This window comes from Syngnathus floridae, chromosome 22 (genome assembly GCF_059516105.1).
Source record: "Syngnathus floridae isolate MCC-2025c chromosome 22, RoL_Sflo_1.0, whole genome shotgun sequence".
Lineage (NCBI taxonomy): Eukaryota > Metazoa > Chordata > Actinopteri > Syngnathiformes > Syngnathidae > Syngnathus > Syngnathus floridae.
In genome coordinates this window covers 8,188,804-8,206,001 of record NC_142434.1, presented here as the reverse complement: position 1 = coordinate 8,206,001, position 17,198 = coordinate 8,188,804, and the positions used below count along the sequence as shown (strand labels likewise).

Here is a 17,198-nt window from a genome sequence, read left to right as displayed (position 1 = left end):
ATATGTGTACTATCTCACCGAGGGATAGTGGGAACGTAATTTCAATCTCTTTGTGTGTCTTAGTATATGAAAAAAAATCGACAATAAAGCAGACTTTGACTTTGATAAAACAACCAAAAAAAATTATATTTTCAGACGAAACTGGATTTTTTTTTTATTGACACAGAGGATGAATATTCCGATGGATTTAATGATTAAGAGTGTCACGGGTGGTTTGTTAAAACTGTTGTTTATATTACATTTATTTGATATATCTAGTCTGACGTCGGCGGCACACGTACCGTAATTTCCGGACTATAAGTCGCGTTTTTTTTCATAGTTTGGGTGGGGGGGCGACTTATACTCAGGAGCGACTTATATATGTTTTTTTTCACAAATTTTTACTTGATCATTAAGACATCACTTACTTACAAGTATAGTTGACCACTTCCCATGTTATTTTTAGTATAGTTGATCACTTCACATGCTTTTATATCTTTATCTTGAACATATTCAAAACATAAAAAATAGAGAAAACATCAAATAAAGCAATTAACACTTTAAAGCACCATATCCAAGTCCACTGTCTGCTGTATGTACACTTGCTCCATTTTTGCTCCTCTTTTTTATTATTATTTATTATTATTTGTTTATTTATCATTTATTCAACACTCTTATTTATTCATTGTTTGTGCCTTCTTGGGTTTTTTTGTGTTGCTTGTATGCATATGTGTACTATCTCACCGAGGGATAGTGGGAACGTAATTTCAATCTCTTTGTGTGTCTTAGTATATGAAAAAAAATCGACAATAAAGCAGACTTTGACTTTGATAAAACAACCAAAAAAAATTATATTTTCAGAAGAAACTGGATGAGGGCGCTCTAAATTTCACCGTTGGCCGTGACTCATCAACTGGGTGGGCTTAAGAAAAATGGCACCAAAAAGAAACTCATATTTTGCAGGTTACAAACTTCAAGTTGTAAAACATGCAGCTGAAAACAGTAATCGAGCAGCAGAAAGAACGTTTGGAGAACCGTGATGTACCAATGGATTACTATTTCAAGTGACGTCAGTGGCACGGCGCGGCGGTTGTTTACATAAAGGACAAACGTACCCACGTAAGGACTACCGGCATCATTAGCGGTGATCATTTCTAAGTGACACGAAGGACAAAGAGTTTGAAGGAATTAAGGATCTGGAGTGACATACAAGGTTTGAAAAACTACTATGGCTTTTACGCACGCCCGGTCCTACTCTACTGAGACGGGGGCCGGCGCTCGGCCGCTTGGCTGTCCGCGAACGGTGCATGGGGCTCGGACATGGCCATTACGCACGCCCGGTCCTATGCCAAGGAGTTCTCGTGTCTGGAAGTCCACGCCGCCACACGCTTGGAAGTTTGTTTTGTTTAATAAATAGCCGTTTACCAAACCACGTCTATCCTTGTACTTTGTTAACGCTACAATATAGTTATATACTAGATCTGTGGAATAAAGACGAGGCTGATGATTTGATAATATTATTGGCTTATATTATAATTATTTGAAATATAGTTTATCTATCGTTATCTGAGCCTGTGGAATATTTTGAAGTGCAAGCGCCCTCAGCCGCGCGCACCCATTGTTGACAAAGAACGACCGATGGATTTAATGAATTGGAGTGACACCGATGGTTTTATAAACATGTTATTCATGTAATAGTTGTCCTTAATCACTCTATATGTTACGTCAGGCCCGTTCTCAGCTCTTTGTTTGTGTTTGTCACGTTAGCATACCTATCGTTTAGCCTGTTGTTGCTATTTAATGAATTCGAGTGACACCGATGGTTTTATAAACATGTTATTCATGTAATAGTTGTGCTTAATCACTCTATATGTTACGTTAGGCCTGTTCTCAGCTCTTTGTTTGTGTTTGTCACGTTAGCATACCTATCGTTTAGCCTGTTGTTGCTATTTAATGAATTGGAGTGACACCGATGGTTTTATAAACATATTATTCATGTAATAGTTGTCCTTAATCACTCTATGTTACGTCAGGCCCGTTCTCAGCTCTTTGTTTGTGTTTGTCACGTTAGCATACCTATCGTTTAGCCTGTTGTTGCTATCATTTAGCCTGCTGTTGCTCGTTCATGACTGTTTTTGGTGTGGGATTTTGTCGAATAAATTGCCCCCCAAAATGCGACTTATACTCCAGAGCGACTTATATATGTTTTTTTCACTTTTTGGGGCATTTTATGGCTGGTGCGACTTATACTAAGGAGCGACATAGTCCGGAAAATACGGTAGTTCCTTCCGCCGTCAACAGCTGTGTGTGTGTGTTTTTTAAGTGACACAAGATGAAGATTCCGATGGATTTAAAGATTTGGAGTGACACAGATGGTTCGATAAAATCGTTGTTTATATTATTGGTATTTGCTATAGTTTATATATTGTTATATGGGCCTGTGGAATAATTTGAACTTCAACTGATGACGAGTCCAACGTCAGCGGCGCACCACACACGACGAAATCAATCGATAGATTTCATGATTTCGAGTAACACAGATGGTTTGATAAACGTGTTATTTATGTTATAGTTATTTGAATAACTGTTAATGTTACATCAGGCCCGTTCTCAGCTCCTTGTTTGTGTTCATGTCACGTTAGCATACCGTGCCTGTTATTGCTGGTTCATGTCTGTTCTTGGTGTTGGATTTTGTCAAATAAATTTCCCCCAAAATGCGACTTAAACTCCGGTGCGACTTGCTATATATGTGTTTTTCCTCTATATTGTGCATTTTATGGCTGATGTGACTTGTACTCCGGACTGTTAGTCCGAAAAATACGGTAATTCAAAATGTTGTGCTTTTTGGTTGGCCTTATAGACTAGCAGACTTGATGGAGCAACACCAGGAGGAGTTGGCCACCATTGAGGCAATCGACTCCGGAGCTGTGTACACGCTGGCCCTCAAGACTCATGTGGGCATGTCCATCCAGACATTTCGCTACTTTGCTGGCTGGTGTGACAAGATACAGGTAAAAAGGATGGCCATCAAGGTTTTTGACACAGTTGCCACAAAAACAAATGGGCAAGCTTTGTGAAATTTCACGAGTAATGTGCCAAGTGGCTTCTATCTTTGTGAACTAAAAAAAAACAACCCTTTCTCACAAATATTCTATTTGCTCTATTTAACTTGAAATATTTTAGGGCAAATCAGGACATCTGAAGTGTTACAATAATTCTGATGTGGGAACTTAACATCGACAGAACACTTGGGGAATTTCTACTCAGATTATCTTATTGGTTAATAACAGTCACCCAATCTGAGAAAAGGGTTTCCACGAGTCGCAGACGAAATTAAACGGGTGAGGATATATGTTAAGAAATAATGACGTCATGAACTGTTCAACTTTAATTTGAAGTCATTTTTTCAGATTCTCTATAGATGATATTACACCAAAGAAAATCTCCCAAAAAGCCACTTTTTTCCTACACCCCAAATATGAATTTGGCTGTTAGAGATTCACTCACTCTAACTTATTTTGCAAGAACCACACGGGAGACAAGTAAGTCCTTTTAGACACCTGCAGGTGGAGAGTCCATTCGTCGCTGTGCGTGCAGCGATGTTCGATTGGAGGTCTGACTCTCGGCTCCTGCAAGAGCATTTTTATTAAGAAAAACAGAGTGGGGGTAAGAGTGGACTGGATAGAGAAAGCCCTTGTCCTCTAGTCAAAACATATCAGGGGGTGTTTTACGACCTTGTGTAGGATGGGACAATCTATCTTATTTATTACCGGTTGCATTCCAACATAATCATACGATAAAGATAATCTGAAAAACCCTAACATTGGCCATAACCCATAATTAGATTTTCTGAAATTATTGGTGCATTGTACTCAAGATGAAAGCTATTCCAACCAAAGTCACCCTTTTTTTTTTTTTAAACTGTTTAACATTTTAACTTTATCACATTCGGTAACTATTTGGGTTGCTACTTTTGGATTGAAGACAGAACATTATGAGATAAACATTTATATATTTATTTTTTGGGTTTTGTCAGGATCTTTGATTGTTATCAATTAGCTACAGTACTTTCAAGGATGTTCACCTCAAATACCTTGAAATAATAATCCTGGTATCGGCCCGACAGCCTCGATATTAATAACCTGTTTTCGTTACTCGGCTAGCCCATCCCTGCTTTTTTTTGTTGTTGTAAATATTGACTGTTTTGCTCTTTTGGAGGTTTGCACACTAATTTGCACTGGTGTAAAGACTACAACATTTATTTGTAAGGAGGTTAAGGAGATTCCCACGACACAGGCATACAGGTTAGATATATTGGCCAATGATGTCATCATTTTAACTCACTGCGCTCTCTCTGTCTCTCTCTCTAGAGGTCAGACTAATCACCTGATTTGACCTAGGAAAGCCTTTAACTTGACCTGGCAACGACTTGGCACTTGCTTGCGACGCAAACATTCTGACTCAAGACAGAGCCCATATTTGAAGTATACGATGCAATCCATACAATTCTGTTTGCAGGGCAAGACAATTCCCATCAACCAGGCCAGGCCCAACCATAACCTCACCTTCACTAAAAAAGACCCAATCGGGTAAGTTTGACATGGTTTTAGAAAAAACTTTGCCCTTGAATTTTTTATTCTTGTTTAGTTCTTAATTTTTTTCCCCTGTATCAGTGTTTGCGCTATTGTCATCCCTTGGAACTACCCACTCATGATGTTGGCATGGAAAAGTGCTGCCTGCCTTGCAGCTGGTAACACGCTTGTTCTTAAACCGGCACAGGTGATCATACACAGCATGTCTTTTCTTAAAAACCCGCTCAAGTATGCTTGAGCCACATGTTAATCAGTTTCGTATGTCAGGCCTATATTACGCGTCTCACTTATTCAGGTCACACCACTGACCGCATTAAAATTTGCTGAGTTGTCAGTAAAAGCCGGTATTCCAAAAGGAGTTATCAACATCTTACCTGGTTCAGGTAATAGACACGTCATAAAACATCACGTAATATTATTTCAAGTGACTGTTTGGAATCTTACAAACTCAAACAAATTGCTCTCCTTTAGGAGGAATGGTGGGACAGCGCTTGGCTGATCACCCAGATATTCGCAAACTGGGTTTCACTGGTTCAACACCTATTGGCAAACAAATCATGAAAAGGTGAGACTTAAAGATCTTCTCCTTTACTTAACATGCCTGGACTGCCGTTGATGTTGAAATATTATACTTTCCCTCTAAAGTTGTGCACTCAGTAATTTAAAGAAAGTTTCTCTGGAGCTGGGAGGGAAATCTCCTCTCATCATCTTTAGCGACTGCGACATGGACAAGGCTGTTCGCATGGTAAGACAATCACATTTTGTAGGTTTTGCTATTTTTTTGTCTTGGTGTTTGAAATGGAAAGCTGCTAGTTTTGTAATATCTTGCTATTACAATAGAGGGCGTTCTTTCTTTCCATTTTTGGTCAAGAGAAGTGTGGGTTGTCAAACAAAATATTTTATGGTCAATCTCAAAACTCCTGCATTTCGGTCCACGGGATTAGATCTTGAGAAAGTGAATGTTGATTTTCTACCACATACGACCCAATAGTTGCAACATCATTGCGTGAATAGTTCAATTCATGCTACTTGTGAACTCAGGTTAAGTAAGCACACCTGTATGGAAGAGGATTAGGGCCAGTGAAGAAAAAAAAAACGAGGGGTGACAGGATTCTGACTTTTTTCTCGGAATTCCGACTTTAAAGTATAAATAAAGAATAAAGTCAGAATTGTGAGAATAAAGTCAGAATTCCGACTTTAAAGTCAGAATTCTGAGAATAAAGTCAGAATTCTGACTTTAAAGTCAGACAGTGGGAATTCTGACTTTAAAGTCAGAATTCTGACTTTACTCTCGGAATTCTGACCTTAAAGTCGGAATTCTGACTTTATTCTCAGAATTCTGACTTTAAAGTCAGAACTATTCTCAGAATTCGGACTTTAAAGTCAGAATTCCCACTTTCCGACTTTAAAGGCGGAATTCATCATCATCGGTTTAAAGTCCGTTTTCCAGGCGCCGCTGGGTTGGACTGGGTTCTTGATATGGCTTTCTTCCACCGGGAACGGTCCATGGCCATCTCGTGGTTGATGCCGAGTGCCTTCATGTCGGCTGACACGGTCGTCTGCCAGGTCTTTTTAGGTCGGCCACTGGGTCTTGTTCCCTCTACGTTATACGACATAACTTTCTTCACCCAGTCGTTCTCGTCCTTCCTCACTACATGTCCGTACCATCGCAGTCTGCCTCTCCTCACCACATCCACTATGGCCTCCACTTCCATCTTCTTTCTCAGCTCTGCACTGGGTTTTTTCTCCCTCATTGACACACCACACATCCATCTGATCATCCTCATTTCTGCTCTGTTTAGTTTTTCTTCGTGTTCTGTTTTCAGGGCCCATGCCTCACTTCCGTACGTCATACTACTTCTGACGCAGGCTGAGTACACTTGGCCTCTCATCTTCAGGGATGGGGCCTTAGATGTTAAGAAGGGCATGAGTTCCCTGAATTTCTTCCACCCGCTTCTCACCCTTGTAGTCACTGCTAGGTCCACCCCACCATCAGCGTTAAGCATGTCTCCAAGGTAGCAGAAGCTGTCCACCACCTCGTACATCTCCCCATCTACTATGAGCCCCTCTTGCTCAGCTGGGTTTGCTTGGGCGACTTCTCCCCTGCACCGCTTGCATTTGAAGGTCTCACTTGCAGCTAGTAGGCTGCCTTTTACTCCGCTGCATCTCCGGTGTACCCATCTCTGACAACCCTTGCACCGGATAGAGTTAGCTTGCACCCCCTTCCCGCAAACTCCACATGGCCATGCTCCTGACTGTGGTACCACTCCCAGGCCAGCACCACCAACCATGACCTTTGATTTTTCCGCATTCACCTTCATTCCTTTCACTTCCAGGCAGGTCTTCCATGCTGCTAGCTTCCTAACTAGGTCTTCTCGACTGTGAGCCATCAATACCAGGTCATCCGCGTAGAGCAGCTCCCATGGTAGTCCACACCTCACTTCACCTCTCAGAATTCTGAGAATAAAGTCAGAAATCTGAGAATAAAGTCAGAATTCCGACTCTAACTTCCTTCCTTCCTTCCTTCCTTCCTTCCTTCCTTCCTTCCTTCCTTCCTTCCTTCCTTCCTTCCTCCATATACAGCAAATATAAGGGAAATGGCCTCATACTGTAAACTAGAAAATGCAATTTCTGGTGAAATTGCGTGTGAAGGCAAAGACTTGGAATCACTTCTTGGGGAATGATGCCGAATGATGTTGAATTACTTGAGAAATGTGGAAAATAGAAGTGTATAACGAATTTTTTTTGAATTTGTGGTGAAAATTTGTAATTGTTGGTAAGTGGGGAGTTGTCGAAAAAGTAGGAAAATGATGAGGAGTTGAAAGTTGGAACGGATTGAATCGGTTGAAAAAATGTAAAAATAGAGTTGAAAAACGACATTTTTGAGAATTTGGCGTAAATTTCAAAATTGAAAATTTTGAACTTTTGGTAAGTGAAAAATTGTAGAATAGGTAGGAAAAAGATGAACAGTTGAATGTTGGAACGTGTTGAATCGGTTAAAAATGTAGAAGTTAGAGCAAATGTTGAATGCCCCATTGTTGAATGCCCCATAGAGAATGAATGGGAATTTTAAAAAAAATTGCACCAACATTTTTTGAAATTTGGAACAAAACCAAAACTACAGATTGAAGATGTTCACTTTGGAGTTCAAAAGTTGAAACTGGTTGAATCCGTCAAAAATTGTAAAAGTTAAAGGAAATGTGATATTTATTTCACTTCTGGTTTCATTTAGGGCACTATTTGTTGAACTAAGCTCACTTCTGGTTAATTTGGGTCACTTTCAGTTCGATTAGGGTCACTTCCGGTTTAGCTGAGGTTACTTCCGCTTTATTTGGGGTCACTTCCGGTTAAAAAAGGTCATTTCCGGTTTATTTGGTCACTTCCGGTTTGATTAGGGGTCACTTCTGGTTTGATTTGGGGTCACTTCCGGTTTACCTGAGGTCACTTCCGGTTCATTTTGGGTCAATTCCGGTTTGATTTGGGGCACTTCCGGTTCATTCTGGGTTCATTGGGGCACATCAGGGTCAATCCAAGATGGCCGCCACACTGGAAGCGGGGGTCAAGGGTTGAATTGTGAAAGCATAGTGGAAGTGGGGGTGAAGGGGGTGAATATGGTAAGCACAAGGTGAACAAAGTGAATAAAGTTGGAATGGGTTGAATCGGTTGAAAAATGTAGAAATTAGAAGGGAAAAACTACATTTTGGGAAAATTTGGTGTGAATTTCAAAATTGAAAATTTGGAAATTTTGGTAAGTGGGAAGGTGTGGAATAGGTAGGCAAAAGATGAACAGTTGAAAGTTGGAACGGGTTGAATTGGTGGAAAAATGTAGAAATTAGAAGTGAAAAACTAAATTCATCTTTTGCCTACCTATTCCACAACTTCCCATTTACCAAATATTCCAAATTTTAAATACAACCAAATTCTCCAAAATTTCACTTTTATACTCTAATTTCTACATTTTTCAACTGATTCAACGCATTTCAACTTTCAACTGTTCATCATTTTCCTACCTATTCCACACCTTCCCACTTACCAAAATTTCCACATTTTCAATTTTGAAATTCACACCCAATTTTCCAAAATGTCCTTTTTCCCTTCTAATTTCTACATTTTTCAACGGATACAACTCGTTTCAACATCATTCTCCAGCATTCCCCAAGTATATATTCAACTTCTTCACCTTCACACGCAATTTCTTCAGGAATTGCAAATTCTAGTAATAAAAATAAAGTGAATGGTGTAGAATAACATATTAGACCATCGCCTTCACACAATAATAACCATCCATCCATCCATCCATCCATCCATCCATCCATCCATCTTCTTCCGCTTATCCGGGGTCGGGTCGCGGAGGCAGCACCTTTAGGAGGGACTTCCCTCTCCCCAGCCACTTCATCCAGCTCATCCCGGGGGATCCCAAGGCGTACCCAGGCCAGCTGAGAGACATAGTCTCTCCAGCGCGTCCTGGGTCGTCCCCGGGGTCTCCTACCGGTGGGACATGCCCGGAACACCTCCCCAGGGAGGCGTCCAGGAGGCATCCCACCTCATCTGGCTACTCTCAACGTGGAGGAGTAGCGACTCTACTTTGAGTCTCTCCCGGATGACCGCGCTTCTCACCCTATCTCTAAGGGAGAGCCCGGACATCCTGCGGAGAAAACTCATTTCGGCCGCTTGTATCCGGGATCTCGTTCTTTCGGTCACGTGACCATAGGTGAGGGTAGGAGCGTAAATCGACCGGTAAATTGAGAGCTTTGACTTTTGGCTCAGCTCTCTCTTCACCACAACGGACCGGTACAGGGTCCGCATTACTGCCAACGCTGCACCGATCCGCCTGTCGATCTCGCGGTCCATCCTCCCCTCACTCGTGAACAAGACTCCAAGATACTTGAACTCCTCCACTTGGGGCAGGATCTCATCCCCGATCCGGAGAGGGCATTCCACCCTTTTCCGATCGAGGACCATGGACTCGGATTTGGAGGTGCTGACCCTCATCCCGACCGCTTCACACTCGGCTGCGAACCATTCCAGCGAGAGCTGGAGATCACGGCCTGAAGAAGCCAACAGCACCACGTCATCTGCAAAAAGCAGAGACGCGATGCTAAGGTCCCCAAACTGGACCCCCTCAACGGCTCGGCTGCGCCTAGAAATTCTGTCCATAAAAATTATGAACAGAATCGGTGACAAAGTGCAGCCTTGGCGGAGTCCAACCCTCAAGGGGAACGAATCTGTCTGACTGCCGGAAATGCGGACCGAACTGTCCTTATCAGTTGGCTTGGCACCCTGTACTCCCTAAGCACCCTCCACAGAACCTCCCGAGGGACACGGTCGAACGCCTTCTCCAAGTCCACAAAACATGTGAACTGGTTGGGCGAACTTCCATGCACCCTCGAGGATCCTGCCGAGGGTGTAGAGCTGTTCCACGGCCAGGACGTACGCAACACTGCTCCTCCTCAATCCGAGGTTCGACCTCTCGACGGACCCTCCTGTCCAGCACCCCTGAACAGACCTTACCAGGGAGGCTGAGGAGTGTGATTCCCCTGTAGTTGGAACACACCCTCCGGTCCCCCTTCTTAAAGAGGGGAACCACCACCCCAGTCTGCCAATCCAGAGGCACTGTCCCCGATGTCCACGCAATGTTGTAGAGGTGTGTCAGCCATGACAGCCCCACAACATCCAGAGCCCTTAAGAACTCCGGGCGGATCTTGCCACAGAGAAGTTTTTTAACTACCTCATTGACTTTGACCCCAGAGATTGGAGAATCTGCCTCAGAGTCTCCAGGCCCTGCTTCCTCAATGGAAGGCGTGTAGGTGGAATTGAGGAGGTCTTCGAAGTATTCTCCCCACCGACCCACGACGTCCCGAGTTGAGGTAAGCAGCACGCCATCCCTACTGTAAGCAGTGTTGACGTTGCACTGCTTCCCCCTCCTGAGACGCCGTTTGGTGGACCAAAATTTCCTCGAAGCCGTCCGGAAGTCATTTTCCATGGCCTCACCCAACTCCTCCCACAGCAACCGCCAAAGCCGCGTTCCATTTGGCCATCCGGTACCTGTAAGCTGCCTCCGGAGTCCCGCAGGCCAAAACGGCCCGATAGGACTCCTTCTTTAGCTTGACGGCATCCCTTACTGCCGGTGTCCACCAGCGGGTTCGGGGATTACCGCCACGACAGGCACCAACGACCTTACGGCCACAGCTTTGGTCGGCCGCCTCAACAATGGAGGCGCGGAACATGGTCCACTCAGACTCAATGTCCCCCGCCTCCCCCGGGACGTTGGAAAAGCTCTGCCGGAGGTGCGAGTTTAAGCTCTTCCTGACAGGAGATTCCGCCAGACGTTCCCAGTAGACCCTCACAGAGCGTTTGGGTCTGCCAGGTCGGACCGGCATCTTCCCCCACCATCGGAGCCAACCCATCACCAGGTGGTGATCAGTTGACAGCTCCGCCCCTCTCTTCACCCGAGTGTCCAAAACATGCGGCCGCAAATCCGATGACACGACTACAAAGTCGATCATCGAACTGCGGCCTAGGGTGTCCTGATGCCAAGTGCACACATGGACACCCTTATGTTTGAACATGGTGTTCATTATTGAAAATCCGTGTCGAGCACAGAAGTCCAACAATAGAACACCACTCGGGTTCAGATCAGGGGGGCCGTTCCTCCCAATCACACCCTTCCAGGTCTCACTGTTATTGCCCACGTGAGCATTGAAGTCACCCAGTAGAACGATGGAGTCCCCAGAAGGAGCGCTCTACAGCACTTCCTCCAGGGACTCCAAGAAGTGTGGGTACTCTGAGCTGGCGTTTGGTGCATAAACAAACAACAGTCAGGACCCGTCCCCCCACCCGAAGGCGGAGGGAGGCTACCCTCTCGTTCACCGTGGTGAACCCCAATGTGCAGGCGCCCAGCCGGGGGGCAATAAGTATACCCACACCTGCTCGACGCCTCTCACCGTGGGCAACTCCAGAGTGGAAGAGAGTCCAGCCCGTATCGAGAGGGCTTGTACCGGAACCCAAACTGTGCGTGGAGGCTAGTCTGACTATATCTAGTCGGAATTTTTCTGCCTCGCACACCAGCTCGGGCTCCTTTCCAGCCAGAGACGTGACATTCCATGTCCCAAAAGCCAGCTTCTGCAGCCGGGGATCAGACCGCCAAGGTCCCTGCCTTTGGCCGCCGCCCAGCTAACACTGCACCCAACCCTTTTGGCCCCTCCCACAGGTGGTGAGCCCATGGGAAGGGGGACCCACGTTTCCTTTTCGGGCTGTGCCCGGCCGGGCACCATGGGCGAAGGCGCGGCCACCAGACGCTCGCCTTCGAGCCCCGCCTCCAGGCCTGGCTCCAGAGGGGGGCCCCGGTGAAAACGAAGTCCATTTATTTTACTCATCATAAGGGGCTTCTGTGAGCCGTGCTTTGTCTGGCCCCTCACCTAGGACCCGTTTGCCATGGGTGACCCTACCAGGGGCATGAAGCCCCCGACAACATGGCTCCTAGGATCATAGGGGCACGCAAACCCCTCCCCCACGATAAGGTGATGACTCACGGAGGTGACAATAATAACAATAATAATAAAAATAATAGAGAATGGAGTAGAATAACATATGTGTGAAGGCCATCACCGTCACACAATAAAGGACAGGAATAACAATAGTGTGAAGGTCTTCACTTTCACATTAATAATAATAATAATAAAGGACAGGAATAACAATAGTGTGAAGGTCTTCACCTTCACACTAATAAAGTAGAATAACAATGCCTTCGCCTTCACCCAATAATAAAGTAGAATTACATTGTGTGAAGGCCTTCGCCTTCACACAATAATAATAATAATAGAGTAGAATAACATTTGTGTGAAGGCCTTCGCCTTCACACAATAAAGGACAGGAATAACAAGAGTGTGAAGGTCTTCACCTTCACACTAATAAAGGACAAGAATAACAATAGTGTGAAGGTCTTCACCTTCACACTAATAATAATAATAATAAAGGACAGGAATAACAATAATGTGAAGGTCTTCACCTTCACACTAATAATAATAATAAAGGACAGGAATAACAATAGTGTGAAGATCTTCACCTTCACACTAATGAAGGCCTTCGCCTTCACACAATAATAATAAAGGACAGGAATAACAATAGTGTGAAGGTCTTCACCTTCACACTAATAATAATAAAGGACAGGCATAACAATAGTGTGAAGGTCTTTACCTTCACACTAATAATAATCATAGAGAACGGTGTAGAATAACATGTGTGAAGGCCATCGCCTTCACACAATGAGACTTTTGGAGGAAAAGTAATTAGCCATTTGCTGTCTCTTTATGAATACCATTGAATTGAATAATTGTTCATGTGATCAATAAATTCTGCTTCTCCCCATACCAAGTTTCCCAAGTGTATTTTTCTCAATTCAAGATTTGCTGTGATACTAAATAATAAATCTGAGGGTTTAATAAAATTGATTTTTTTATTTGTTACTCTTGTCATTATAGGGTATGAGCTCAGTGTATTTCAACAAAGGGGAAAATTGCATTGCCGCTGGGCGCCTTTTTGTGGAGGAATCAATTCATGATGAATTCATTGGCCGCGTGGTGAGTTTTGTCAAGTGGAAAGGTCATAGTCTTAGCGAAGTCCTTCCATTTTGAGTAGCACTTCATATTGCATTGTTATGATTCAACAAACTCTCTCCCTTCCCTTCACCAAGGTGGCGGAGTTAAAGAAGATGAAAATTGGAGACCCGCTAGATCGATCCACAGATCATGGGCCACAGAATCACAAAGCACACTTGGACAAACTGCTGGAGTACTGTGATGTTGGAATAAAAGAAGGAGCTACTTTGGTATACGGTGGCAAACAAGTGGACAGGCCAGGTAAAATAAAAAAAAAAATCAACATGATGCAAAACGTCCGATTTATGTAAGATACTAATGATTCGTATAACAAACATTTGTTATAATGAATGACAGAAAATGTGCAGTAAAAGAATTTCTCTAGAAAGCTTGCAAAAAATAGAAATATTAATTCATTGCATGAAATTTAAAACAAACTAAAAGGATGTATAAGAAATACAAAAACAGACCGAAACAAAGATATATATATGATATTTAGGCGAGTTGGCGTGTTCATGAGTTGATTGGAAATCTCTAAAATAGAGACTCATAGATTAACTGTCATTGAACCATCCATCCATCCATTTTCTGTACCGCTTTGTGGGTGTCACGGGCGTGCTGGAGCCTATCCCAGCCGTCATCGGGCAGTAGGCGGGGGGGACACCCTGAACTAGTTGCCAGCCAATCGCAGGGCACACAGAGACGAACAACCATCCGCCCTCGCACTCACAACTAGGGCCAATTTGGAGTGCTCAATCAGCCTCCCAAGCATGTTTTTGGGATGTGGGAGGAAACCGGAGTGCTCAGAGAAAACTCACGCGGACACGGGGAGAACATGCAAACCATTTTCCTGTATTTGCAACAAATCCTTTATGACAGGTATGTTTCCTGATAAAATGAAGAAAGTGATTAAATTTTTTTTAAATGGTGAAAAGCAAATTGTGTCAAATTACAGACCGGTTTCTTTGTTACCTTAAATGAATTTCTAACTTACGACTAAATATGATATGATAAATATGATTGACTACATTCTACCGTGGCACCATTGAGGGCGTCCTCGCGAGTTATATCGCTGTCTGGGGTGGTGCCTGCTCTGAATTCAACATGAAGGCCCTGCAGCACATAGTGAACACGGCTGGTAAGATTATTGGTGCTTCACCCCCCTCCCTGAAGGACATTTACACCTCCCATTTCACCCGCAAGGCGGCCACGATTGTGAGTAATGTGAGTCACCCCGCTCACTCTTTGTTTGATCTTCTACCCTCTGGGAAGAAGTACAGGAGCCTGCGCTCCCGCACCACCAGACTCACCAACAGCTTCATTTTCCTGGCTGTTAGGATCCTGAACTCTCTTCCCCCTTCTGCGTAGCGTCCTGTACTTTTGCGCTTTATTCTGACTGTCTGCTGTATGCACACTTGCTCCATTTTTCCTCCTCTTATTCATTGTGTCATTGTGTTATATGGGACTTTATTTGTTTATTTATTATTTATTCATCACTCTTACTTATTCATTGTTTGTGCCTTCTTGTTTTTATTTTTATTTTTTGTGTTGTTTACTTGTATGTATACTATGTCTTGTCACTGCGGGATAGTGGGAACGTAATTTCGATTTCTTTGTGTCTTGGCATGTGAAGAAATTGACAATAAAGCAGACTTTGACTTTGACTAAATGACCGCCAATATGGCTTCAGAAACAAGCGATCAACATTTCTGCCAGTGATGGAATTTGTAGAAAATATAGCTACAGCAATACATAAAGAGTATATGTTAAAAAGAAAATTGAATCACAACTGAAAAGAATAACCTGTGGTATTCCACAGGGTTCGGTATTGGGACCCAATTCATTTATATTTTATTTAATGTCTCAAATATATTAAAATGTTTTAATGTTTGCTCATGATACATAATAATAATTTAGATTTTTATTACTTCATGATAATTTATTTTGCACAGGGGATAACAACTAGTATCTGCAAGGGTTACTGCAATTTTGTTGTATCTCCGGTTTGTTTGTTATTGTAGAATGACAATAAAAGCTTTCGATTCTATTCTCAAAACAGTACAAAGGAAATTAATCGTGTTCCAAAATGGTTTGATGTTAATAAATTATTATCATTAAATTTCATATCATTAATTGAAAATAAAATTACTAAATTGATGGTGCTTGGTGGTATGCAGGTTAATCGTGATATAAAACTAAATGTAAATGGTATATAACTGAAAGAGTCACTGAAACTATGTTTTAGGAGTGATTATCAATCATAAATTGCGTTGGCAGCCACAGATGGAAAATCATACACCAAATGTAAATTAGCTCAATTCTTTCTAAACTAAAAGATTTGATAGGTAAAAAAGCTCTTCACACATCTTACTCTTCTTTTGACTGCAGACACAATTATTAAACTAGTAGCTATTAGAAGAACTAATTTAGGTTGGTTACAAACTGACTAACTTTTATTCTTTATTATTTTTTTAATTTGTGTTAATCTAATTATCATTTTTGACCCCTTTTCTCATAAAGAACAAAAGCCTACCTGTTTGTATTCGGTCTTTTCCTACACAAAGACCATAAATTAACCATTTTGATGGGTGCAATCGCGCTCTTGTGTTATAAAATGGGAACTAGATTTTTTATTTTATTTCTATTTTTTTTCCGGACAGGTTTCTTCATGGAGCCCACCGTGTTCACTGATGTGGAAGACCATATGTTCATTGCCAAAGAGGAGTCCTTTGGACCTGTCATGGTCGTGTCCAAATTTAAAGATGGGTTAGTAATCAAAATGCCCTTTTGCTTGTCCTGTGTTAAAATGTTTTATTTTGTATAATTACAGGGATGTGGATGGTGTGCTACAGCGAGCCAATGACACCGAGTATGGCTTGGCTTCGGGTGTGTTTACACGTGACATAAGCAAAGCCATGTATGTGAGTGAACACTTGGAAGCTGGAACAGTATTCATCAACACCTACAACAAGACTGATGTTGCTTCACCTTTTGGAGGCTTCAAGCAGTCTGGCTTTGGCAAAGACCTAGGTAAGCAGGCAAATGAGTCTATTATTAACTATTTTTATTCCTATTGTTTATTATTAAAATTATTGTTATTATTATTACTATTATTATTGTTCTTATATTTTAATCTGCCCACTTTTTGTCCTCTATCTCCTTCCACATTTTTCACCCAATTCACTCGATTCCAATTTCAAAATATTCAGACAATTTATGTAATCCGGGAATCATTTTTTCTCATTTCAAAATTTTCACAATTTCACAATTTTTAGATCCCAAACTATTCTCATTCTTTTCAAACAACACATCATTCCTGTTTCAAAATATAAACATTTAGTTCATTCAAATGACCTTGGGGACAAAGTATGTATAACGTTCCCATAATTTGCACAACCAGACATTTCAAAATGTTAACAGTAATTTTCTTAATTTAATTTTTTTTGCTGAAAATTTAATATATTCACATATTTTACATTATTCACCTCTATGTCTTCATTTATTCACCAATTCACACAATTTTAACCTCAACATATTCCAAGAATCCATTTTATTAACAGTAATTTTCTTAATTTAAATCGTTTTGCTGAAAATTTTATATATTCACATATTTTACATTATTCACCACTATGTCTTCATTTATTCACCAATTCACACAATTTTAACCTCAACATATTCCAAGAATCCATTTTATTCACGACAACCAACTACTTTTCTCATTGCAAAATTAAGAAAATTTAAATCAAGAGGTCCACCTCCGGCCCTCCCTGTGTGGAGTTTGCATGTTCTCCCCGGGCCCGCGTGGGTTTTCTCCGGGCACTCCGGTTTCCTCCCACATTCCAAAAACATGCTTGGTAGGCCGATTGCAGACTCCAAATTGTCCCTAGGTGTGAGTGTGAGTGCGATTGGTTGTCTGTCTCTGTGTGCCCTGCGATTGGCTGGCAACCAGTTCAGGGTGTCCCCCGCCTACTGCCCGATGACGGCTGGGATAGGCTCCAGCACGCCCGCGACCCCCGTGGGGACTATGCGG

General features: G+C 42.4%; 1 protein-coding gene across 2 annotated transcripts in view; it reads left to right on the top strand.

Annotated features, from left to right (window-relative positions):
* Positions 1-17,198, top strand: part of aldh1l2 (aldehyde dehydrogenase 1 family, member L2) — a 55,686-nt gene that overhangs the window by 36,782 nt on the left and 1,706 nt on the right. For both annotated transcript variants that reach the window (XR_015855306.1, XM_088366451.1), the window contains exons 13-22: positions 2,840-2,990; positions 4,498-4,568; positions 4,653-4,758; positions 4,867-4,954; positions 5,043-5,136; positions 5,217-5,316; positions 13,052-13,150; positions 13,264-13,429; positions 15,829-15,934; positions 15,999-16,198. Coding sequence is in view for 1 of the 2 variants with exons in the window: in XM_088366451.1 (XP_088222577.1) it covers positions 2,840-2,990; positions 4,498-4,568; positions 4,653-4,758; positions 4,867-4,954; positions 5,043-5,136; positions 5,217-5,316; positions 13,052-13,150; positions 13,264-13,429; positions 15,829-15,934; positions 15,999-16,198 (1,181 nt within the window). In the remaining variant the exon portion in view is untranslated. The remainder of the gene's footprint in view (positions 1-2,839; positions 2,991-4,497; positions 4,569-4,652; positions 4,759-4,866; positions 4,955-5,042; positions 5,137-5,216; positions 5,317-13,051; positions 13,151-13,263; positions 13,430-15,828; positions 15,935-15,998; positions 16,199-17,198) is intronic.